The following is a 27504-nucleotide window of genomic DNA, read 5'->3' on the forward strand; positions in this document are numbered from 1 at the left end:
CACTCAATCATTTTGCACAAAGCAAACACACAGACACAATCTACTCTTCTGAGGATCAAAGAGCACTCCCCGCTCCTGCACCCTCTTACTGGAAAAGGTTCAAGAGGCAGCAGGAAGACCAGTACTATTACACCAACAAAGCATGATCTTATCCTCTTTTGTGGCTATATTGGAGTAGCTCCACTGACTTCAGCAAGGTTTCATGATTTTCATGAGAGGAAACCGTGGTTCCTTGCAGGTTTCTATTTCTTAATAATGTAAATATGTTTGGACACTTTCCATATGTAACTACTGATTTAGCTAGCAAATTCTTTTGAAATGCAGAAAGGTTGCCTAATTCCATGAGCACACAGGCAAAGCTGTAATCTCACCCTTCTCAAATAAAAGACAATCCCAGAAATGTTAAAAGGTCATATCAGGGTCTGCCAAAACCAGTAGCCCAATAGAGGCAAGGCTGCCACACACATGCAAACACATAAGTGGATCCCTGCAATAAGTGCCTTTGGACACTGCAAGTAACAACCATGCATCTTTACCATCAGTGAAGTTTAAGTACTGTGATACTACATTCCTCAGAGCTCCATCTACCAGACGTAATCTCTTTACAACAGACCACTGAGGCACAGCCTGCAGCACAGCCTGCATCTTCTTCAGATATAGGATCCTGCAAACAAAAGAAGTGGAGTACAAAACTGTTGTGTGCCATAAGTAAAAAGATAAAAATTGCTGGAAAATTGTTATTTATTACTGTACAGACCCTCTATCATCTGTACCTTCTTATAAAGCAGCAGCATAGCAGTTTCCTCATATAAAAACAAACTAAATTCCAAAACATCTGCTAACTATAGAGAGAGAACTGCAGTCAAATTGTTCAACAGTAGATTATGGATTTTACAGAAGCCTTGGCACACTAAGAAAGGAGCAGAACACCATAGAACCTTTCTGATTTCCAGCAGTCACTGATCAGCATCGCAGTTTTGGAATGCAACTAGATTTAATGAACAAGTCTACTTCTTTCAGACTAATTTCCATAAAGGATGAAAACTTTAATACAAGGAAAGATTTACATGCAATCATCTCTTTTCCTTCTTCTCACAGCAAGACATGGAAAAGTTTTCCACACACAAAAAAAAAAAAAAGTCTCCTACTGAACCTTTAAAGTAGGAATACTCTGAATCACAGATCAAATTTCTTTTTCAGAACATGTATGCATTAAAGCAATTATCTGACTGTGTATGAGGTTTTGAATTACAGAATGAGAAATAAAATCATGAAACAGAAGTCAGAAAGAGATTTAATGTGATGTGAAAATAAATATTAAATTTAGTCTGAACTTTGTATCACAAATTGCAGGAAAGTAACTATAACTTACAGATCATGAGGTGCAGCATATTCTTCTGAAAAATAAGCTTGTGATTTCTTATCCCACTGCTGGATCAGTGTACTTATTTCTGAGACAATTTTCCTGGCCTCTCTGTTTTCTAGCAGCTGAGACATTAAATCAGCCATGATTCTTTCAAGTTCTGAAAGAAGATTCTGAGAGTGGCTGCTGCTGAACCATTGCTCAAATACCTAACAGATTGAAGGCAAACCAGAACACACATTGTTAGAGAATCAAAGCGTACTTATTTAGACAATATACAGACTTGCATGTTTTTTGTTGTGTACGTGTTTGTTTCTTTGAAAAACGAGGAAGCCCATCCTTTTGGGTGTCCCATTACACAAACAAATGGAAAAGAAACTTGCATGCTCCAATTATGTAGCCTAGAATACAGTCCATCAAAGCCTAGTGAAGCCCTTGGACTGCCCCCATACGCTACGCTGTTATCCTTCCTAAATGCCCAGTGGTTAGAACAGAATTTTGCTGTAAAATACAAGCAACTCACCAAGGGAATTCCCAGAGCTGAAAGTACTTCCATATGATAGCAAAATCACCTTGCAAACAGCTATAAACCATGTGCGAAATTATTAATGGATGGCTAAAATAGTCATTAGTCTTGGCAAACACAGTAAGTGATGATTTTAAGTCATCACAGACCAGTACAATTTCTATTGAGGGAGAAAATGAAGGCTACGTTTTTAAAGAAATTCCATTTCTACATGCTTCCTGTGGACAACATTGCAAAAAATCACAAGAGGGCAGGTCAATAGACAGGTAACATGTTTTTAAAACGAAAGAACAGTAGTGTTTTCCTTAAGGAGCATCTGTCACCATAGAGACCGCATGCCCTGCTGTTTTGCCAGAGCAGAATTTGAAGTTGCTATCCTAGAGATTTACTCTTATTTGCACATCAACACACTTGAGTCTCTGCTGCCTGAGGTAGTGGAGGAGAATTAAAAAAAATGAATACTGTATTCCACTTTCAGTTTTGCCCAAATACAGGCTCAGGTGAGACAGTAAATTGGTTTTGCTTCTGTCAGAACTCCACAGTAGCATGTTGCACTATGCTCCCTATTCAATTTCAATCCTGCATTTGAGTTAATGAGAAAACCTGATTAAATTAACAGACGGTAATAGACTATACTTCCACTGTCGCTATTATTTATAAGAATTATTACTTTCTGTTATTAGTGAAATGAAAAAAGTTCACAGCAACAATACTTAATATCTAACTCAAATCTTTTAACAGAGTCACTGTTGACAGCCTACATACCAAAATTAATAGATTAAATTCCTGAAGTCTACCTGTGCATAGATTCTGAGCTTGCTGACAGAACGGAAGAGACACAGTTTGGCTTCTTGCTGTGTGGAAATACAGCTTTCTTCATTATTCTCTTTGTTTGCTTCATCCCCTGGCACACTGGACAGGGCAGAGCACACAAACTGCTCCAGTGCCTCTCCTTCAGGAATCTGGCAGGGACACAAGAGAAGGATGAGTCTGTCAGAGAGCTACTGAGTGTTAACTCTGCTATCAATTTACTTACCTAATGAAAATGAACATCAGAGCTCATTTAATTCAGCTTAGTGTTTCTGGGTACCCCAAATGCAGAGCCCTGTGCAAAATAACCACCACCCCATTATGGTACCTGTGCACCAGGCAGAATAACAAGACTCATCTACAAGGAATTTTCATCCTGTACCTACACCAGTGTTGCTACTTCAACATCCATTTTGTCAGAGAAATAACTTGACAATTACATAGCATACCTACACTATAATTTTGCACTGGAATAATTATATAGGAGCAACTTCACAAATATAAAAATTACTGATGTATAAAGCATTCAGTATGCTGGCACCATCTCAATGATTATATACAGCAGACAACTTTTAAATTGAAGTTGGCTGATTTCAACAGTGTGACCAAAGGGAATGACCTTTCTCCTGATAGCCTGACTTCTAAATTCAGTGCTGAAAGACTTATTTTTCTAGATCATATAAATTTTATGAATGCTTTCTAAAATAATTTAGTACATCTTAAATCTTCCTAATAGTGTCTTTCTGAGGTGCTTCCCATCCTAACCTCTTTCAACTGTATGATGTACATGTACTGAAAGTTTTGCAGCTGTGTTGACATCAAACCATCTTGGACATTAGATACAGAACTGAAGTCCTCAGAACTGAAGCTGTTCAAGCTTGAGTACATTTTTTCATATATTTTGAGGGCTTTCAGTGCCACAACACAAGCACACAATATGAAGAGATTGGCTTAATCTACAAATAGTCAATAAGTGAGTGGCCTGGGATCACACAGCCTGCCATGGGTAGAAGGCTGCTGTCAAATATTCAGTTGAGTTGATCATACTGGCCAACAATGATGTCATTAAAAGGTCAATTACAATGAAATCAACAATGATGTCATTAAAAGGTCATTCAAAGGGAGTTCTGTTTATTTTTATTTATTCATTAATATAGAATCACAAGGTTGGAAAGAACCTACAAGATCATCTAGCCCATCTGTCCTCCCATGTATATAATAATACACAAATGTAATATATACATATATAGTAATAATCTTGTGGCCTTCTATGATGTAGTGACGGCGTCGGTGGACGAAGGGAAGGCGACCGATGTCATTTACCTGGACCTGAGCAAGGCCTTTGACATGGTCCCCCATCACATCCTCATCTCCAAATTGGAGGGAAGTGGATTTGATGGGTGGACAACTAGATGGATAAGCAATTGGTTGAAAGGCCGCAGACAGAGGGTGGTGGTCAATGGCTCTATGTCCAGGTGGAGGCCGGTAACGAGCGGTGTCCCTCAAGGGTCTGTCTTGGGACCGGTGCTCTTTAACATCTTTATTAATGACATCGATGAGGGAATGGAGTGCACCCTCAGCAAGTTTGCTGATGACACCAAGCTGAGTGGTGCAGTCGATACGGTGGAGGGAACGGATGCCATTCAGAGGGATCTTGACAGGCTGGAAAGCTGGGCTCGGGTGAACCTAATGAGGTTCAACACGGCAAAGTGCAAGGTTTTGCACTTGGGCCGGAAGAACCCCAGGCACTTGTACAGGCTGGGAGGAGTTGTCCTTGAGAGCAGCTCGGCAGAGAAAGACCTAGGGGTCCTAATAGATGAGAAACTTAACATGAGCCAGCAGTGCGCTCTGGCAGCCCGGAAGGCAAATGGGATCCTGGGCTCCATCAGGAGAGGGGTGGTCAGCAGGGATAGGGAGGTGATTGTCCCTCTCTACTCTGCTCTTGTGAGGCCCCATCTGGAGTACTGTGTCCAGGTGTGGAGCCCTCAGTACAAAAAAGATATGGAGATTTTGGAAAGGGTCCAGAGGAGGGCCACGAAGATGATCAGGGGGCTGGAGCACCTCCCCTATGAGGACAGGCTGAGGGAGTTGGGTTTGTTCAGCCTGGAGAAGAGAAGGTTGCGGGGTGACCTCATTGCAGCCTTTCAATACCTGAAGGGAACTTACTCCCAGGAGGGGAGCAAACTCTTCAAAAGGGCTGATAATAGCAGGACTAGGGGAAATGGTTTTAAGTTAAAAGAGGGAAGATTTAGGTTGGATGTTAGGGGGAAGTTCTTTACTAGGAGAGTGGTTAGGTCCTGGAACAGGCTGCCCAGGGAGGTTGTGGATGCCCCGTCCTTGGAGGTGTTCAAGACCAGGTTGGACGGGGCTCTGGGCAACCTGATCTAGTAAAGACGTATGTTTGGTGGCCCTGCTAGGCAGGGGGGTTGGAACTACATGATCCTTAAGGTCCCTTCCAACCCGGGTCATTCTGTGATTCTGTGATTCTGTAATAATATATTTAACCCATTCATGCAAATCACCTGTTTTTATAAGGAGTTGCTCACAAAGACAACTTCAGACTACACCTTATAAAGAACAAAGAGATTTCTGACAATTACCAGCATGCTTTATTCAAAGACTGGACTTTCATAGAAATTTAACAGATGTTTCAAGTGCTCTGCAGAACATCATAGAAGATCATGTTGATCCAGGAGAAACAAAGTTTAGTGAAGTAAGACAAAATTCTCTGCAGGACTAGATAAGTTCAGGACATCACTGTACTACTCAGTGGTAACTCCAGAGAATAATAAATTCACTAATATATACAACTAGATCTATCAGAATGTTTGTGTATAAAAATTCTAGCTGATGCTAAACATTTATTTTGAAGGGAATTAAGACAGGATCTGTAGCAGTCTCATAGCTTCTTCACACCTTCTCAGTTTCACTTACTTCCTCTGTAATTTCAATTAAAAAAAAAAAATGAATTGTTCTTTACACATTGTTTCATTTCTTGCAACCTATAGATTTATTTCAGAACAAGTCATTTGTCAATACAAGTGATTGTTATCTTGATTGTATTGGAAATAAAGTCATCACTGCAACTTCTATAAGGCAACACAATTCAGAGGGGCAACTCAAAATTTAACATCATTATTCAGCAAAGTCTTGATTCAATCATTTGATAATTCATAGGAAATGCAATCCCTTAGTCATAGATGGCATCAAGTGATTAGTCATGGTGTTAGCTAACCACGTATAATGTTGCAAATACCTGCTGAATAAAGCTTGCAATTGGATTCAAATTTAAAACCTGGCTGGTAACATTCAACCAAGTTCTTTATCTTCTGGTGGAGTAAGTTATGCTTTTGCCTGCCTTTCAAAATGTACTATTATAGTTTATGTAAGGCATGAAAAATGCCTTCAGGAATTGCCACCAGGAAATAAAAACGGAGAAAAGAAAAACATTTAATTTTTCAAGATGTTTACCTCTTTTAATTGTGCTGTATAACTTAGAAGTTTCTTAACATGAAGATCATCAAAACCAAATCTGGACTCAAGTTCTGCTCTGACAGCATATGGATTCCACAGAATATCCTCTAGAGAAAGATTATACTGAAAACCTGAAGGAAGAAAGAAACCCTTGTTAATATATGAACTTATGTTCATGCTGTTTCTTAATAAACCAAGCTTCACAAGGTCTATGGATGATGTTTCCAGCTTCTGGAGGGGAACAGCACAAACACAAGCAACTTAACACCTGTTTCACTGGATAAAGTCCCAACTGCATTAGAAGCTATGCAAGGGCAGCTAATCTGATGATATCCACAAGCTGTTGACAGTATCATGACAAGATGACCCTACACAGTGACTAACAGCAGATCCAGCAGTTTGCCATTCAGAACTAGATGCTCAGATACATGTAGCTGTGCAAAGGTATGTCTCTTTAAGTCCAAAGCTTATGGGCTTAAAATGAACTATTTCTGATAGAGAAGGTACTAGGACAACAGTAGTTGAATGGTACTAATGGAACAGTAGTTTATGATACCAACCAAAGAATGAAAAGTAAAACAGCCATAGTGTTTAACATGCATGTCTAAAGCAAGAGACTGTCCTTCTATCAAATGGAAGAGGTTGCTCTTTGTAGTGATATATATATTTTTCCCAAAACTCAGCACTGGATGATCATTATAAGCACAATACATTAGATCATAAAAGCTGTCATGGTCTGATGAAATGTAGTTATTAGCATGTAGACAACAGATAAATAAACGAACTATGTTGTGTTAGTTAGTGCTAACTCAATACTTAGACTTTTCATGTTAGCAGCACCCATCTCAGCAGTTATCACAGATTCCCAATGTCCATGAGCTACTTTCAGAAAAAGAAAAAAAAAAACAAACATCTGAAACAAATTCCTTACCCTCCAAGCTCCTCTCCTGTACTGATGCAGCAGTTAAATTCAGAGCAATTTTCAACACTTGATGGAAAGTCTGTCCCAGTGGCATCACAGCTAAATCCTTCAATGATACTAAGGTACTGGAAGTGAAAATAAAACAAAAAGAAATCTCAAGCTCTCCATACACGCAAAACTGAAAGGGTTCAATGGAAAAAGATGAAGCTCAAGCAGCTGAATAGTAAAATGTTATTGCTGAAAAAATGGACTTCTGTTAAATTATGTTTTTAAACCAAAACATCACATCGTGATATTACAGTTAGAGTTTCACCCACTTTTCAATAATAAAATGAAAGAGATATAGAAATGTTCTCAGGAACGAGGGACAGAAAAAGAAGGAAATACGAGTTAAAAAAGAGAACCAAAAGAGTGCAAAAACACTACAGACATTCTCCCAGTCTTCCCTGCAGCAAAACAGCAGGATGGATATAGGGTGCTTATTTTATTTCCACTAAAATTGCTAAGAGAAAAAAAAAAAACAACAAAAAAAACACATTTCAAACAACAGCAGTTATTCTCAGAGCAAATCAAACAGAGCAAATGAAATGCACCTGTTGATTTTCTTAGAAGTACCAGCTTCTGTCCCCTTAGCTGTTAATTTTTATTGATGTTAATGTAGCTGTAATTTACCACTTAAACTTTATGTTAAACCAGTTATTTCCCATGATGTATTCCTCTGTTGCTATGCAAATAAACACACTTTTTGAGACTGGATCAGCAGCTGAAGAAACACTTCTTTAAGAAGTGAGAATAAACAGCAACACTACATTACCCGAATGGGTGTGAAAAGTGCTGGACCAGGACACATCTCAACCAGACAGTTTACTGTCCCCTCACAGAAAATACGGGACAAGGAGAAATATTTTTTTTTTTCTTTTTCCTTTTCTGATAAGCTCAAGGGTTGGCTGTTAGTCTCTTTTTGTCTAGTGGGCTACTGTCTGCTAAATACCTTTGAGGGCATAAGAAGGATGGTACAGGGCAAAGAAGCAGGAGAAACTGTAAATTTAGAATCCTCTGCTAACTAAATTCTGCTTGAACTAGGACCTCTGTCTAGAAATGTAAGTTAGAAATATGAGGACAGTTGCAAGGCAAGCATTGGGTTTTTTTTTTCCTTCCAAATGTTATTATTTACGAAAAATTCTGTCATTCAAGGGCACCAGCATTATAAAGAAGCCATAAAATAATAAATGAAAATAAAAAACATAAGCTGAGTCTCCTGCCATTAATCCCTTGTGGACTGACCCAGCTGGCAGCAAATGCCCACACATTGGCTCACACCCTTCTCCCCACCTCTCACTCTGACCTTCCTATGAGCACAGGGTACAAGAAAGCACAGCTGAGATCATACTATCAGGTTAGTGGCTTGACCCAGCACAGAAGCTGGTGGTTACTGTCATCTTTGGCCATTGCTGCTGAAGAAGATGAAAATTATAACCACAAGCTTACAGTCAAGTTTCTGTCTTAGGAACGCTCAGGCTCTGAATGTGTTCAAAAACCTTTCAGAAAAGTCTAATTTGGGGGATACTGACTTGAGCCCTGCTATCCAGCCTGCCCAGATCCCTCTGTAGGGCCCTCCTACCCCCAGGCAAATTGACACTTCTTCCCAACTTGGCATCAGCAGACTTACTGAAGGTGCACTCAATGCCCTCATCCAGGTCATCAATAAAGATAACAAATAGGGCAGGCTCTGGTACCAACCCCTGGGGTACCCACTCATGGCCAGTTGCCAGCAAGATGAGATTTCAATTTACCACCACTCCATGAGCCCAGACATCCAGACAGTTCTCTATTCCCCAGTTTCAAAAATATCTCATGCTATTATATCCTTCATGCCTTTTTTACTGCAAAAAAGATAATGAGATGTTAGAGGGTAAGTAGCAACAGTTGATATTCAAAGTCTATAGGCCTCAGCTGCCCACAGAATAAGGCTGGTGAAGTTTGTGGCCAGACTTGCATAGGCAGACAGGTTTGATGGCCTCCCAAAGCCTCATAAGAAATTGTCACTGAATTCAGTGAACAGACTTATCAGCTATTACAATTACCTACTCTGGCAAACATATTTCTGACTTCAGGGTTTCCTTAGTTCAATGAAAATTCCTGTAGCTGCTTTTTGTACTCTGTTCTTTTGATGCCATACGTCTCGTCTCTCTCTCTGAATCCCTTTACTTTGCAGAATGAATGCCCTTTACCTGAGGCAGAAACTATCACATCTAGAATAGTCCTTCAGGTTTTTTCTTACTGCTTCTTTTCTTGCAATAGAAACAAGAGTCTTGAGAAATGCAGTGGAGTCATTTTTCTGATATTGTCCAAATGCTACCAATACATATTGAGATGATAACAATCCAAATTGTGATTTACTTACATTCATATGTAAATAATCTTTTGAAGAATCCCAAAACATGACAAAGTTTAAAGCCATTCCTAACACAAACCTACTTTTTTCTTATGGAATTACTGCTGAGCTGGACAGAGAAGTACTCAGAATGCATGAAAGCACCTACAATGTCTCTATAAAAGCAGCACGTGGTCAACAGAAAAATTCACCTTCCTTGCATGTTAAGAATACTGATTAAGTAGAGCAAGAATTTCAGGTAAATTATTAAAAGAGTATTTAAAAGTACTTACTTTTTAATAACTTCTAGAAATTGTGCTATGGCAGCTAATCCATCCTCTGTATATAAATTCTTTGATTCAAGGCGAGGGAGAGAGTGTAGAAGGTTCCAGAAAGATGGCTGTTTGTACAGGCTTTCTATTTTAGAAATGATTTCTTCTGCTTCATTCAAGTCCATCTTCATGTGAGGAAAGCACATTTACACATGACACTTGCATTAGCAAAGAAAACCAGCAGGCATCTGCTACTTCCCCAATCCTGTTGAACTTAAAACTATTTCAAGTATTTTTTCCGAGTATGAAGTGTACCCTCTAACTTCATTAATTCACAACATCCTTTTGGTGATACTTTGAACTAAGAGTTACCTTGCACGTGACTTTGTCTGTTCTGGTGGTAAATGGAACTGGGAGAAAATGTGAGTAATCTTTCTGCGCAGAAGTGCAAGGAGACACATTATACTCTCCTAAGGAGTAGGGTTGCCTATTATATCTTAAACACAAAGAGCTCTTGATCCTGGCAGTGAACTTTACGTCAAAGGATAAAGGCCAGCATCCTGCCAGGGACATGCCATCCTCACCTCACAGCTCCTCCCACAGAGCTGGAGTAGGTGTCAAATACTGGTTGATGAAAATAGCTTTTGAAAGATTAACTGACTGGGGTAAATGAACACAAAGCACATCTTTTGTAGGACTAAACTATCAAATGCCCATGCAAAACACAGGATTTATCTTAGCTGTTCATTATCTAGCCCTTATCTAGTTTAATGTTTCAGTAGAGCTCTTCTGGATAATAGAAAGGTGAGAGACATTCTACTTAAAAATGCTTGCATATGCAAGCTGATAATAATGATATGCTTCTTTCAGATTGTCCCCCTCTGCTCTACCCTTATGAGGCCCCTTCTGTGCCCAAAGCCTGGGGCCCCCAGCACATGAAGGATGTGGAGCTGTTGGAGAGGGTCCAGATGAAGGCCATGAGGATCAGAGGGCCGGAATACCTCTCCTATGAAGAAAGGTTGAGGGAGTTGGGCTTGGTTAGCTTCGAGAAAATTCCAAGGAGAGTTCATTGCAGCCTTCCAGTATTCAAAGGGAACTTACAAGCAAGAGTGGGACCAACTTTTTACATGGTCTAATAGTAACAGGACAAGGGGAATGGCTTTAAACCAAAAGAGGGGAGATCTGGATTAGATGTTAGGAAGCAACTTTTTACTCTGAAGGTGGTGAGGTGCTGGCACAGCTGCCCAGAGAAGCTGTGGTGCCCCATGTCTGGAGGTGTTCAAGACCAGGTTATGCCTGTCCCTGGACAGCTTGAGGTGGTTGAGGACAGCCCTGCCCATGGCAGGGGAACTGGAACAAAGTGATCTTTATTTTGGGTTGGAATAGATCTTATTCTATTATTCTAAGATGTGATTAATAAAGTTCCATCCAATCAAGTAACTTTTGAGCACTTGACAATTACCATGAAAACACTATCTAATTGCTAGTTATGAATTGCAAATGTAGGCCTTGTGAAGTTGCAAGCTGTAATCAATTAACTATAGAGAAAAATAATTCTTCAATATTTTGAAGTGAAACCGGTGCTCTGTGAAAAGTACAAAATTGACAGCAATGGAAATACACTACCATGTCTTCTTCACCTTGCAAAGGTGGAAAGACTGTGCAGAGCCCAAATTCACTTCATGTACTAGTGAGTTCCAGAAGGAATTATGTTACATCTTACAAACCGACCTTCCTTTACTCCCACTTTAGTCTTCATATCATGCTTATTACATCATAAATCTGAATTCAAAGCAATCACCAACCAAGAGACCCATCTTCTCAAGCTCACAGTATTCCATTTCTAAGGAGTTGGGGGGGTTGTTTTGTTTTTAAATAATGAGCACACTTTAAGAGTTGTTTCTGAGATGTTTTGTAATATGATTTTATAGAACTTATAGAACTACTCAAAGTTTGGCAGAGTTTTAAATTGCTCCAAATAAATATCAAGCCCTCAAAAGCTGTGGATTTTGGTTACTAACAACCTAGAGTGGTTTAAATCGGTACACAAGAAACCACTAAAACATCCAAGATACTTTTCCTTCAGCAATATAACAATTTTTCTTAAAGGTAGTTTACTAAAACCTGACAGGATAAAAATTTCTAACTGTTACAATAAAGATGCTTTAAAAAAAAAAAAAAAGAGAGAACTATTTAGAAATAACATATAAAAGTACTTACAGTAAGAAAAGCAGTGCTGTTATGAAGCCCTGTAAAATCAGATATTTTTCCTTTACAAAGAGGTGTTATTAACTTCAGGAGACCCATTTCATAGCAAGTAGTAAATAAAGTTTACTTCTAAGGGAGAAAACCGGTGTGAAACAAGTAATACTGTAGAAAGTGAGCCACCAATTTCCTATGCTTTCCAGATTTTTTACAGTTATCACAGAAACAAAAGAAAGACGTTATCATTCACTTTTCAGCAAGACAAAATCATCACATCAACTACTAGATGAGTGTATTAGCCCCCACAGAGCCAGGTATGAGAACAACTGCTTCACCTCAGCCTTTCTGCTCAAAATCTCAGCTGCCTGCTACACAGCAAGACTGAGCAGTATGAGTGGGAGCAGAGTGGGGGAAGTCAGAGCATGGTGTTTCCAGTCTCACTCTTTTAGGCAAATATGTTAGTCTTGAACTAAGGGTCATTCATTACTAGAAAGATCACAACTTACCTGAGAACTTCGAGCTTTCTTCCCACAGTTTTTCTAAAGCCAAGGTTTTTTCTGTGGTCTCAATAAATCCCTTTGCAAGTTCTTGTATCTCTTTCATGAGGGCCACATCAGGTCCTGTGAAACTCTCTGAACCACTTTCAACAGCGGAAGTACTTTGCCATAGAAAAACAAGAGGACAGGATAGGAAATTACAACCTGGAAGCAAGTCGTTGAGAACAATGTTACCTTCTAGCACCATTCTCACTGTTTACTTTGGTTTTGTTTTCAGAGCTATTATACACTAACATGTTCTTTATTTTGTTCGGTTCATTAGTGTGAAAGATGCATAACCAGGTCAAAAGCTCAGGAAAGAGAGCACTCTGAATTTGCTGAGCTGAAGCAGCTCACCTGCCCAAGTAACACAAATGTGACAGCAGATGGAACCATTCAATGAAGTCACTAACACTTCCAAATGCACTCAGGTTTGTTCCCTGGTATATCAAGATTCCAGGTGATGACAGTTCTTTCACAGCCTGTACCCTGAGGTTCACGTGTTCCAATTGCATCTAAGCCAACACACTAACCAGAGTCCAGCACAGGGAAGACAACATCACCAGACGGAATAGGGATAAGAACTCTTTCAAGGCCCTGACAAAAGTTGGTGCCTCCCTTTTAGTTTACTAGGCAAAAGAACTATGATAACAATTACATTATGTTAACAAAAATCAGCAGCACCAACACCTGCACACTGATTCCAAGTGACACGCTTCTCAAGGTACCTTTCTACTTGAAAAGTGACAAGAATTGTGTCACTGGCTAAATACTTTTACTTATGCTGACTTACATTCTGACAGTGTCTGCTAAGAAAACCTATACCATTTGTACAAGAGATTGTATGCAAGTTTGTTGTTTTTTTCAAATACATGCAACAACTTAACAAAAATGTCAAAAAAAAAAATCTTACAAAAATATTGTCAGTACTGGCTTTCCATTATAATTTACAGCTAAGCCCTCTCCAATGCTACCATCTAGTGGCTTTTCAGTAACACAACAGTTCTCGAACAATAATTCTTCCACTGTGAAATGAGCTCAGCAATCTCTTTACATGCCTCTACAGGACATTATTTAGACTACCCCAAGGCACCCTAAGCAATGAAACAGTTACCTCTAACATGTTGCCAGGAAGCTTAAATTATCTTAGAGAAAGTTCAAATGATGTAAGGGTGAAGCCGTATAGCAAAAACATTGAATTTTCATTAGAAGAATAATTACCTGGTGCATAAGCACTACTTAAATAGTATAATACATATCTGAATAGTTACATTCCTTTCTTGTCAGACTTGTACATGACTATTAGTTTTCAGCATGATTGCTACCTATTGGTAAAGAAAGATGTAATGAGATAGAGATTTGCAAACTAATTCAGTTGATTCAGTTTACTCTGTCTTATTTCTTCCAGTTGATTCCTACAAATATCACCATGATCATCATGGAGCAGAACTTCATTACAGCAGGTCTTGTGAACAAGCAAAGGAACACACCCTGGGGACCCAAAGCCCCAAGAGACAGATAACTTGAGACCATTCACACATACATGGCCTTTGTGTCCTTTTAAAAACTGAAAGTAACTTGATTGTCCATCGGGTTATAGATAAGAATAACTATTAAGCACTGTCTGGACTACTTAACTAGAATAATTTTTATTTCATCTATGATCCTTTGTTGAATCTATATTACTGTTTTCCTCCCAATTATTCAAATTAGATACAAAGAGTCATAAAGTAACAGCAATGCACATAACTGGATCTGATATGTTCAAAAGCTCTGCTAAAATACAGCCACCAAATAGCAAGCAATTGAAGAAGCACCTTTCTCTCTGATCCTTGTTTGTTCAGAGTTTTCTGCAACTTTAGATTAAGGGTTGATGAGAAAATTTAAGCTTAGAACTACCAACAAGTTCTTTATTGTTTCTGAGCAGCTTATTTTGATCCCAACTTAGCTGCCAGCCAAGCGGATTTCGTGAAAATCTTTCACCAACTTCAAACTTTCATGGATTAAAGGCAGAACAACTCCTCACATTTTCTTTTTAAAAGAAGTCACATTTCTGTGGTTCATGTGGCAGTGTTTAGAGTGACTAATAGCTGCTCTGCTCTCTAGATATTGCCTTTGAAAGCTAATACTAGTTCCAGTATTGCCAGAGCATCTACTGAGAGCTAGAAACACTGAGGGTTAAAACAAAGTAAAAAACAGCAACACCAGCTATACTGAAAATGTTCTAGCAGTTCACTTTTTGAGAATGAACGAGGGTCCAGTGCTTGGCCAGAATAATGAGTACATCAGTTAAAACAAATCCAGTCAGAAAACTAAAATTAATAACCAAACAATTCTGTAGTTCAATTTCCACATCCCCCCCCCCCCCCCCCCCCCCACTCTTCAAAGCTTGAGTTGATGAAAAGTAGGGGAAAAACAACAACAAACCCTTGGCTTCTAATTTAACATACTACAGCTACCCATACATCTGATAGAACAGGCTGCACTGCATGAACACTAGAAGTTCTGTTATCAAAACATCTTACAAGTCATCCCAGTCCAGAAACTATCTGGTCTCATACTGCAGAAGCAGAGTAGCAAGTGGTTCTCAGAGCAGGTAGGCAGCAAAACGTAACAGATAAGCACAGTCTGTTTAGCAACCACTTTTCAATTGGAGCAAAGAAAAATGTTGCTTGTTCTTCATCTCTTAGCTTCAAAACGTTTACTTGATATGGCATTGAGTTCAGTGGGTTAAGGTCTGGCTATTACAGGAGAGAAAGCAGGAAGTGTAACCCAAAAAAACCCATAACACTTCTCCACCAAAACACAAGTCTCTCAGCAGGATGGTAACATTTGTCTAGGCAAACTGTTCCTGAGCTATTAACATCACAGGGGATTCCCCAGGTGAGGAATGATAGCCAGCTTCTTTTGCCCCTCTCACTCTCATTGCTATAGCCATTCCTCTGGCTTATCTTACTTGGAGTTGACATAGAGTTGAGCTCAACCTTCTTTGGAAGGGGAAATGGCAACAGGCATAGTAATAGTTATCAGACTCAATCCTTTAAAACATGCCACAGCAGTTCTACACATTGAATATCTGTGCTAAGTTCTAAATTATTTCATTTTTAACGTAGTATTAGGGGGACCTATTTATCTCCTAATAGAAATGCTATGAGATTAGCCTGGTTTCTAAATTCAGTGCACATTAGACAACATTGCAGGAAGATGTTGCTGTCTTGCCAAAAAAAATAAGACACTAAAATCCAAACATACATTTTCTGGGTTAGAAGAAGGATCTCAACATTCTATACACATGAGTTAAACAGCATCAGCTGCTCAGAACAATGAAGAGAAAAAGCAAGGAGTGACAAAAAGAAGGAAGCTGGAAATGTGCAGGAGAGAAAATGAATAATTAGATCTGGGGAGTCAGGAGGTATCTGTATCATTTCATTCTCACTCTTCTCTTATTTGTGACTTTTCAGAAATACTTGCTTGAACAAAACAAATACATTCTGTATTTATTATGATTTTGCCCACAATTAAACACTGTAAAAAGCCTTTGCATCTTTGAGCCTCTGTAAGCAACTGGCATGACCTAAAGGCATGACAAAGAAACACTAATATTGTCCAAATTACCCAGTTACTCAGAACGACAATAAGAACATTTCAGGGCTCATCTGAGATCTCAGCTGTGACATGCAATACCATTTAGCTCAGTTATTTTCTCCTCAGCAAGCTCTTATCTCTAACTGACCACTGCCCCTGCGTTAATAATCTCCCTAAAATAGCAAAGCTTCCGCTGTGTTGGCTCCCATTCTGCATGAGCTCAGGATGGCCTAGAGGTAAGGCATTGCTATCAATACCAATGTGCACAATGGACAAGAGCTTACTGCATGACACACAAAGATGCGATTTTTCTCATGCTACGCAGCATTATAGACTTTCCAAAATGCAATGGACCACAAAAATATGAAGAACCAAAAAAGCATCTCTCTGAATTACCAGTGAAATGAAAAATCCTTATAATTCCTTTCCTCTCTGAGTCTTTAACAACCTACAAGTAGGAGTTCTTTTGCTACACCACCATTACAGAACCACAGAGGCCCAGGTATCAATAAAAGCAATAACAAGACAGGCAGAAACACAAGAGAGGCTGAGCAAGGACCCAACATAACACCAGTACAGGCGGTGCCCTTGCTGACAGGGGCCTCCTCCCATGGTTCTGAAGTGGGTGACTGGCTCTATTGACAACAACAACACAGTAGGATAAAAAGAAAACACACACCATAGGCCCAAGGAGACCACCTGAAAGAATGAGGCAGAAACAGGCCCAGTGCTCCAAGCCATCTAGAGGCTCCTCAGAGCTCTTGAGGCCCTGACAGAGCAGACACAACATCTACACTTGTTCCAGCCTTAAGCTATCATCCCACCAACATCCCAGCATCCTGCACCACTGTGTCCAAAGCAGCACATGGGAAACAGAAAATAACTTTTCACATGACTTTGACTCACTTGACTTTGCTTACCATGTGCCTATTTCAACATAAATGATGCCCAGAGTTGGCTATTCTTGCAAATCTCCCACCCACTTTTCTCTTTGACTTGATGCTTGATTCCATGCACTCCCCATGCAACCTCCCTGCTTTTCTCATGTGCGTCATCCAGAGAAAGTCTATGATATGGCGCAAGCAAAATGTGGTTACAGCACACAGAGCTGCAAGGTGATAGCTCAGTCTTTCACACCAATATCAGAATCAAGTCTACCCCTGGGCCATATTAGGTTTAGTTTCAAGCTTCAGCAAGTTTAGCTAATACTAGTTTTAGAAGTTATCAGGTCTTGATGTTGATACTCCTAACTACAGCTGTTTAAACACTATATGCAAAGGGGTTGGAACTGATGATCTCCAGAAGTCCCTTCCAACCCCTACAATTCTGTAATTCTGTGAATTTAAATAAATACGTTAACTTTCTTAGAAATAACACTCCCTGAGTCTGAGTTGAGATTTGAGCTTGCAATTCATTCTGCAAGATCTGCAATGGAATTAAAAGCATCAGGAATATAATACATTATATCTACATGCACATGCACACTTATTTTTGCATGAGAATTTTTGCATGAGAATGTAAGGCTACAGAACAACACTGTGCTGGATGGTTTTTACATTATTTGCATGCTCTCAGTTTTTCTCAGTGATTCAGTAAGATAGGTTGAAGCATGGAAAACTTGGGAAAGAGAAGGGAAAAATATCTACTGTTTGGGAACTCCTACATATACTCAGAATGCTAAGGAGATCTGAGCTACTGCTATGTTTGATAGACTAGGGAATCACACCAAATTGCTGCAAGCCAGAACCTTTTGGAGTGACTGAAGAAATGAGTAAGGAACAAAATGCTTGGCCATTTTGAGTCAGCTGTCCTGTCTGTGTTCCTCCCCAATTCCTTGTGCCCCACAAGCCTCCAACTGGCAGGGTAGCACAAGGAACAGAAAAGTCCTTAAATACAATAAGCACTGCTCTGCAACAACAATAACACCTTATCACCACTATTTCCAAATTTAAAAAGAAGAAAAAAAACACACAGCATCATATGAGCCTCTATGAAGAAAATTAAGTGAATTATACTGCTGAAAACTTACTGAGTTAATCATAGCTTCCACTTGACTCATCTGCTCACCAAAAGGCTGCTGATGGAGCCTGATAGCCTGGACAGCTATTTGGGTGCTTTATGGTTTTCATATTTGAGGTTCCAATAAAAGTCAAAAGATTTATTTTTATTTTTTTTTCCAACGAACAGCTATATTTTAAACTGTCAATGTGGTACACATTGTAAAAAGAAATGACACATATCCATACAAACTATATGGTCTGATGTGCAGATAAAATACAACATTGTTCATGAAAAGCATCCCTAAAAAGGGCTACAAAGAACCTGCTATGGCTTGACATAAATCCTCAAAGGGAAGATATCTGATATTGCTATTTCTACACCATCCCTTCTCTCTAGTTAACACAGGGACATTGTAGAGTTCAGTTGTATTTGGCTGATCAAGCTGACAACCAGAATTCCTAGGGCCGTTGGCAGACAGCATAAGCCAGAGCAACATTTAGTCTGATTTAATTTATGCTGATAGATCAGCTGGAATAGAATGACCTCAGGATGAACCTCATGTTACCTTTTATCCTTTTCCAACATTATGATATTTAGAGTAGCCTTCCGAGGATACAAGCATGCATATATAGAAGCATTATATTTTTCAATTTAAAAAAAAAAATAAAAAAATAAAATAAAAAGCAACTGAGTAATTTCCCTCATTCGTAAGTAGGTCTAAGACTGCCTCCAGGCAGTTCCTTCCTGATTTTCTTTTGAGCTGAAATATAATTTGGGTGGTTCAGTCAAAGTAAATAATCAAGCAAGGCAGTCAATACAATCCATTGCTTCTAGGGGCCTGACACGCTTAAAACAGCAACTGGAGTGGTGATATAAAAATAACCTATCCATTTAGGAAATATATATATATTTTTAAAAGACTAGGAGCTATTTTAACACTGTAGCCCAATAATATGAAATTACTACTGCAAGCAATCAGCTTCACACAACAGTCGCAAGACCACAGCATAAAGGCTTGTTACCTTCTCTTTCTCTAAACCTGAAACATGCCTACAGTTTTGCTTTTTTCTGGTTAAATGGTTAAGGTTTTTCATTTTACATTCACACATCTATTGTTTTATACCCATAGGCTTAAATATGATCATTCAAAGCATAATAATATATTTATGACTAACACAGGAAAGCAGCACAGATCAACATGACCTCAGTCCAGAGGCCTTCTTCAAAGTCCTCAGGAAGTGGAGACACAGGATTCATGGTACTGGAGTACAGGTATGGGCTGATAAAAGATTGGGCACATGCTGGCCCTGGAGAGCCCATGACAACATGTAACTCACTAGTGGTCCAAGTGCAGAACCATTGCTGGACAATGGCAATTTCATGACAGTATCAAGAAAAAAAAAATAATATGTAGGCCTTCCTACAGTCAAACTTTTCACATTCTTCTATTTACAGAGGTTCTGCTACTCCTTTTTGACTCTTTGTAGTTCTTACTTAAGAGCTACCTTTGTTTTGTTTTTATATGTTTACACTTCTCACCATATATGATCTCAAAGTATACATCCCCTATGGAACATTTTCTGTTGGCCACTGTATAGCTGTAATTACAGAGTAAATGGACAGCCAGAGGGTATCTAAGAAAAAACTCACCATTTCTGAGCCTTTCAGTTGAGATGGATACTTGCCACAAGAACTCAACAACGGAGAATCTTCAGAAAGAGATGCTACCTTAGTGGTGGTCAGCCCTTAAATGGGATCTAGGAGAGATGGAGCCAAGCTCCACCACTTCCAGGAGCACAGCTGAATTACCTTCACCTGTGCTCCCACAGCTGACTCATCGCTTGCCTCAGATGGTTAATCAGAGGTTCAGTCTGTGATCAACAGACTTACAGCCACTCTCACCTTTGCAGAACAATAGTCTTTTCAGTGAAATGTAGAAGAATGTTCTCAGTGAAGTACAAGAATAGCAAAAAATTTCTCCCAGCTTTACCTAAATGAGCTTTTGGTGTCTGAAAACAGTATGAAATGTCCATGAAGGACAATGAAAACTAGAACAGGCTCTATTAAGTCTCTATGTCTTCTGAATTCATAATAATACTAAAAGAAACTTCATGTAGTTACAAAATTCCTGTTCTTCCTTTCAACTAGACCAAAATATTTGCTGTAATAAAAGACAAACTGCGACACTTATAACACTGTATAAACTTGAACAACTTACTGTAAGCGGTTGTATTTCTGTGTTGAGTAACTGGTATTCCTGCACCTTGAGCCAACATTACAGAAAAGACTCCGCACAAAAGGATAAAGACCCCGACTTGGCAAATCCCGAGCTTCTAAATAGCCTAAAAATCAAGCAGCAACAGAGTTAAAACCAGCAATGCTGCAGTTATAAAACTTGTACCACAATGTTACTCACCCTTTTAGAAAGCTGCTCTGTCACCTGTGAGCAGTGATGTTGTATTAGTATCAAGTGTTCCATCTAAGCACAACTAATTCACCAGAGAAAACAGATAACTCCCACATCAGACTATGACAAGATAAAGTGAGAGCACTTTCTGAAGAGCTCACTCTTGTGGCAGTAATGTCATTGCCAAAACCCTGCTAGCCTGTAAGTCCAAAATGACTTGCAAACTAAATCAGAATATGTAGTTCCTCGATAAATACAGTTTCCTCTTTTCTTTGACACTGACATGAGATGAAGGAACTAGCGCTGTTACATTTTTTATATTTACATTCAAGACTAAAATGAACTTTCTTCATATTCTGAGAATTTAAGTCCCAAAATAATACTTTTCTTTTTATTTTGCAACAGAAGAGACAGCTACAGGGTTCCTATTTAACTTCTCAATTTAAAATAGCTAAAATTAAAAGCATCATTGAAAGATCATTCTGTCTTCCTCAACATAACCTTCTTAGGCAACCGTTATATCAAATTTAGAAGTAAATATCTAAAACTAGTCTGACAGATGATACCTAAAACTCTACTTTTTCCCCTTTCTAAAAATGACTTGCTCAGGGCTACAGCTGGATAAGACTGAATCACACCCTAGGTTTCTATCCCTTGACTTCACTACATGTAAGTCATCCCCCTCAGTTTATCTTAAATATTTCCTGAATGCATCTTAATGGAGAGTCCAAAGAAAAAAGAGTGCCAGTGGAACGAAACATACAGTTTTCCTTGTGTTTGGGGGGTTCTTGGAAGCGGACTGCAGCCAAAATCAGGAAAAGCATGCATGGCCAGAGTATTTCAGAGAGGGACAAGACCTGAGAAAGGAAATGAAAACAATCTCAGTGTTACAGGAAAAAAAAGAATATGGTAGCAAATTAATTAAGTTTGAATATCTTTTAAATAAAATAAAATTCAAAAAAAAACAAAAAACAACTCATCTACAACTGCTTACAGCAAAAGAAAATAACAACAAAACAGCAGTTTAGAGTTTATTTCAAAACCCTTATGACTTTACCAAATACTCCACTTTTAGAGTACAAATGCAGTTTTCAGCTCTTCTGCTGATAACGTTCTTATGTAATACCCTCTGATCAATACAAAAGAAGCCCAATGAAACACAATTATAGCTTTCCTACAGCTGATCCTCTTGAGAATCCAGTATTGCACTGTATCTTGATGAAGTTCATCATGTGCCCTGGTTGCCTTCTGTCCTAAACATGACTGGCATATCCCCTCAACTGATGCACTGCATCCTTACTTTCACCTGCAGACACCACTCTTTAAAAACTGCCTTCATCACCCCAGAAATGAGATGCTCTGAGGCTAGCTAGCAGGTCTCAGGCTACCCACAGCCACTGCATGTTTTCTCACCTTCCCATTTCCAGGGCCACAATGGAAACACACCCAAGTTGGTGCAGTATGAGACATATAGAAATCAAGCACATTTCATATGAGCAAAAAGCATCTGCTTCCACCTCCAGGTGCACTGCACCTGCTTGCTCCTCCACAGAGAAGATGCAGCCCTACCCAGGAGGATTCCATGAATCCTCCACACATGCCACAGTTTCCAGCTGAAAAAGAAAAAAAGACAAAACCTGGTCTTTGGCAAAACTTCAAAAAGAAATCACAGCTGTGAGGGCAGTGAAAGTGGGAAAAATAAGAGAGTTAGGGAATTGTGAAGACCAACTTTGGTAACAAGAATGCAGAAGAAAAGACAAATATCTCCCACTGAAGAAACTAAAAGAGGCTTTTAGCTTCTCTGAAAATTGAGGATTTTTACTTCAAAACATAGCTTTGTTGATCAAAATTCCACTGAGAAAACAATTTCTAAGCTGAGGTGTGTTACAAAAGCAGCTGAGAATAACGTAAGAACAAAAGACAGAAGTGAAGTCAGGCCTGTGGAAAAGGCCTGCTAAACCCACTCAAAATCAAGTAGGATCAAATGAAAGAACACCAGGCCAGGTGCTTTTACATTTTTGGGCAACACTGAAAGACAAAACTTGGCTGGGTGAGTGGCTGGAGTCCCAAGTGAGACTGATTGGGCTGATTAAGACCTATCTGTGCTCTTAGTATCCTTGATTCCTGTGCACATGACTAGGAACTTTTGGTGCATTTAGGTATTTATAATATCTTTTACATATGGTAGAGGGTTGTTTGGGTTTGTTTTTGTTTGTTTGGTTTGTTTTTTTTTTTGCTTTAATCATCTTTTTTTGCTTTCACTCATCTTTCTATAAACAGTAGGAGCTATGAGGAATTGTGAACCATAGGATGGTATGGGTTGGAAAAGACCTTACAAATTATTCAGTTCCAACCCCCTGCTATATGCAGGGCTGCTACTCACCTGCTTGGGCTGCTACCCACCAGCTCAGGCTGCCCAGGACCCCATCCAACCTGGTATTGAGTACCTCAAGGGATGGGGAACCCATAGCTTCACTGAGCAATGTGTTCTTCACCACCTTCCGAGTAAAGAATTTACTTTTAACATCTAGCCTAGATCTCCCTTCTTTTAGTTTAAAACTGTTGTCCCTTATCCTGTCACTACACTCCCTTATAAGGAGTCCCACTCCAGCTTTCTTCTAGGCCCCCTTAGGTACTGAAATGCTGTAAGGAGGTCTACCTGGATCCTTCTCCAGAATGATCCCAACTCTTTCTTCAGAGGTGTTCCAATTCCCTGATCATCCTCATACCTTTCCTCTGGACTCACTCCAACAGCTCCATGCCCTTCTTAGGCTGAAGACGTAATACAGTTATAACAATAATAATACAGCTGCTGGTAGTATGTATCTCCTGAGCTTCCAAAATACATAGTTCAGAAGCTAAAAATTTGTCCTTTGTGATCCACCTTGAATACTCTTGAATAAGTCTAAATAGGGCACATTCATGGCTCAGTATTCACACATTAGCATATAGGGAGGTTTTCATAAATTTCTCAGGGTAGTTCCTGGCTCTGAACATGCAGAATTAAGTTTGATTTGGGTCATTCATTATAATTCCTGGTATGGGGAATTTTGCATCTCCCTAAGTTCTCTATTCAGGAAACAAACCAGTAAGAGAAGCCTGAAACTTAAAAGAATTAAGACTTTTTTCCTTCAAAAAAAATATATGAGGCAGAGCAGGATGAGAAGATGATCAGCATGGAGGACAACAGGGGGTATTAAGCCATTTAAGACACACAGGCTGAAGTACGAAGAACTGGGAACAATGAAGAATATAGCCAACAGTATCCCTTCCAAACATGTATCGATAATATTTTTTTAAATATATCACCTGAAATCATATGGAAATGAAATTCTCTCTAAATCACAACTTTATTAAGTCAACTATTTCTGAAATGAATAGCTGTATCTTTATTTAATTGAAGTAATTGAATCTGAAGTAGCCATCATGCCTCAGTGCAAATCCCTAGATTGACACAGACAAGGGAAATCAATGAGAAAATATTAACTGTAGTGACACCTTTTTCCTGCAAAAATGTTATTTCACTTGACAGAATTCTCTCCTTTCTATCTTATAAAGCAATTAAAATCTTAATACTAATTACACTTGCATTACACCGATCACTGGTATCACTAGTGTTTACTTCTAATGTAAATGATTTTAATCCTTGTTACTTCTACAGGCACTGGTAGTATCTAACGATAATTAAAAGATAATCTGTGGCTTTTCAAACACTTCTATGAGATTTCCTATCTTAGTTTCAAACTGTGAATACTGACTTCAGCCATTTTAGAATTAAATCACACTACTGTTATACATTTGCATTTTCAACAGCGAGGAGACAAAAAGCAAAACAAGAACCACTAGCAGTCAGCCGATCCTTTAACAGTGTGCAGTGAGAAGGGAAAAATCAAGACAGACTGATAGATATGCTGTTTCCAATGGAGAACTCAGAATACATTCTTCCTAGCAAAATAAGATTTGAAATAATTATTTTATTTTATCATTTCCAAAAACTCACCGGTTGCCTCACACGGCAAAGCCAATTCTTCCAAAACAGTGCCTTGAACTGGCGTAGTGCGTGCCCCATTATCCTCTTTTCTTCATCTACTTGGAGAGTGGCTTCTTCACGACCTTCTAGCCAAGGATCATCTCACCCAGAGGTCTGAACATATTGTTCAGTAGCTGAGCGATCCCAGCAGTGAGGAAAGGTGCAAGAGGTTTGCCTGCTTGTTGAGAACAAATGAGATTATATTTCTGCCTCTTGTTTTGCTTTCATGGAGGAATCTCATCTTTCCTCTTGTTTCTCAGTGCAATGAACAGTGAGGGGATGGGTTTATACAAATGCCTTCAGGGTGCTTTACTCTCCCGCATATATTCTGCACTTGTTTTTATTTTTCTGCCATAAAAAATGAGTGCAAATAATGGGGAAAATGGTCAACACTTCTGTCTTTTTCCAGAGTTCAGTGATTTTCTGTATGTGTAGTGTTAATGTCACTTCAAATGCATATTTGTAGCCTTTTGAAAAAAAGAAGGGAGAAAGTAAGTTTGCTGTTTGCCTAATAAAGACACATCTAATGTGATGTGCTGATCTCATCACATCATATGTATATGACATATATATGATATATATATATACATACATGTAATTTTATCTTACAGTGGCTGTTGGTTTGACATTTATTTTTCCTTTTTCACTAAATATTACCTACTTAAAAATTGTATATTCTGGAGAGCCAGAATCATAAATACACGCTAAGACAGTGCTATGCATAAACAAGCATTCTTTATCTTTTGTTACTATTGAATAAATGAAATCATTGCACTTTCTGCAAATTGTAGACAGCTGAACGAGAGGCATCTTAACATGCATGGCTGTTTTTCTTCTTAGAAAGTAAAATCTCCAAACACTTTAAAACCTTTTAGATACAAAAGAATTCAGTGAGGAATCTGACTTCCTCTAGATTTAAGCTAAGAAGGCAATCAGAAAAAATTAACAAGTCTGATATTTCTGTGACAAGCAACCATTCATCATAGAAGGGCCTGGGTTGAAAGGGACCACAAAGATCTGTGATCTTTTCAACCCCCCTGCTACGTGCAGGGTCACCAGCCACCAGACCAGACTGCCCAGAGCCACATCCAGCCTGGCCTTGAATGCCTCCAGGAATGGGGCATCCACAACCTCCTTAAGCAACCTATTCCAGTGTGTCACCACCCTCTGGGTTAAAAACTTCCCCCTAGTATCCAACCTAAACCGCCCCTGTCTCAATTTAAAACCATTTCCCCTTGTCCTGTTACTGCCCTAATCATCTGTAAGTCCACTGAGTTTTGCCACTTTCCTTGGCATGATAAAGTCTTATGGTCAGTGCCTCAGCTTTCCTTCCACAGCTCTATTTCTACAGAGGAGTCTGCGAAGCTTAGTTACTCAGCTTCATTTTAAAGTGACTGATTAACCTGATAAAATCTTTTCATTTGAAATGGTGCAAATTGCTCTTTTTCAATTTTGTTTGGGTTCAAGGAGCAATACTATTAAGAAAATGCAAATCACATAGTTGTCAAGAATATTATATACTGGTAAGAATTCACTTCCTGAAAGCAGAAATCACAGCTACAGTAACAGGCAGAACAGGACTGAATGCTTTTTTGTCAAATAAGGTGAGCTTTTTCTTTCCTTTGAGGATGAAAAATTACTGCTTACTGAAATAATCACTTAACTTCTGTAAGGGTGGCTAATATAAAGATGTTAACAAAGATGATGGTAAATATACAAAGGTTATATGTAAAGGAAAACTCAACAGTGTTAATGCCTTGATCAGAGGCTGGGGCAATCTTCACTGAGGAGCAATCTCCAAAAGACAATGCCTCAGTGGGGGGTCAGCCCTTAAGTGAGGTCTTAGAGGAGGTGAAGTCAAGCTCCACCTCTTCCAGGAGCACAGCTACATTACTCTCACCTGTGCTCCCACAGCTGACCCAACACTTGCCTCCTCTGATTAATCAGAGGTTCAGCCTGTGATTACCAATTTCCCATACAACTTCCAATCGAAATGTAGATATCCCCATGACTCCTGATGTGCCTCCACCTCTCTCCATTCTGGGCCCTGCTCATAACCTGTTCCCTGGTGGCAGAGAGCATCTGAGTAGACAGCCCAAAAGGAAGAAGGTACTTCACAAACAAGCTCCACTTTACAACTTTCCCTCACCTGAGGGATGGTTTTCATTCTAGTTAAGCAACGTTAAAATCCCTCTATTTCAGAGTATACACAATAAACTTGCTCCTGTGGAGCAAAGATGAAAATCCAGGAGAGATGAGGTGAAAATTCTGTGTACAGTCCAAGTATGCATTTTTACACATTTATTTGTCAATACTTGAATGCTGTGAATATGCGTATGGGCTCATGCAGCAATTTTGGAAGGCTGGAGGCCAGAATCTATATTGAATGATTTGTAGGAAATGATAAACTAATCAGTCAGTATAATGAAATTCAAGCAGTTATTATCAAAGTAACTGATATGGTTCCCAACAGTATGCAAACCATCTGCCAAATTATTCTGAACAAGTAATTCTGCAAAATCTCTGCTCATCTGACCGTATGATGTACATAATTTGATATGCTCTATATAATTACATACTCACAAATGCATTCCGATTTTTAATGCTGAACAGCTCTTCATGAATATAGGAAACAACTGGTTTGTATGCAATTGATAGTCAGCACTAATTAGCTACCAACTCCTCATTTTACTGTATAAAATACCCCACGATAAACATTTCTCACCAGTGAGATCACAGAATCACAGACTAATGGGGACTGAAAGAGAGCTCTGAAGACCACCTAGTCCACACCCCTGCTAAAGCAGGTTACCTGTAGTGGGTTGCCCAAGAAAGTGTCCAGGTAGGATTTGAATATATCCACAGGAGACTCCACACCCTCTCTGAGCAGCCTGACCCACTGCTCTGATACCCTCACAGTCAGGAAGGTCTTCCTCAATATTAACTTCATTTGCCCTTGAGTATCATCATCCCTTCCTAAAGAAATTCATTCCTGCCTG

General features: G+C 39.1%; 1 protein-coding gene across 1 annotated transcript in view; it reads right to left on the minus strand.

The window, feature by feature from the left end:
* Positions 1-24544, minus strand: part of ABCA13 (ATP binding cassette subfamily A member 13) — a 169735-nt gene extending 145191 nt beyond the window's left edge. Inside the window, exons 1-10 of the mRNA XM_072328092.1 lie at positions 24476-24544; positions 21239-21332; positions 20287-20410; positions 12453-12604; positions 11962-11990; positions 9763-9926; positions 7105-7220; positions 6171-6304; positions 2687-2851; positions 1373-1572 (exon numbers count right to left, since the gene is read on the minus strand). Of these exons, the coding sequence (XP_072184193.1) occupies positions 1373-1572; positions 2687-2851; positions 6171-6304; positions 7105-7220; positions 9763-9926; positions 11962-11990; positions 12453-12604; positions 20287-20410; positions 21239-21332; positions 24476-24544 (1247 nt within the window). The remainder of the gene's footprint in view (positions 1-1372; positions 1573-2686; positions 2852-6170; positions 6305-7104; positions 7221-9762; positions 9927-11961; positions 11991-12452; positions 12605-20286; positions 20411-21238; positions 21333-24475) is intronic.
* Between the last annotated feature and the right edge of the window lie 2960 nt (positions 24545-27504).

Source organism: Excalfactoria chinensis, chromosome 2 (genome assembly GCF_039878825.1).
Source record: "Excalfactoria chinensis isolate bCotChi1 chromosome 2, bCotChi1.hap2, whole genome shotgun sequence".
NCBI lineage: Eukaryota > Metazoa > Chordata > Aves > Galliformes > Phasianidae > Excalfactoria > Excalfactoria chinensis.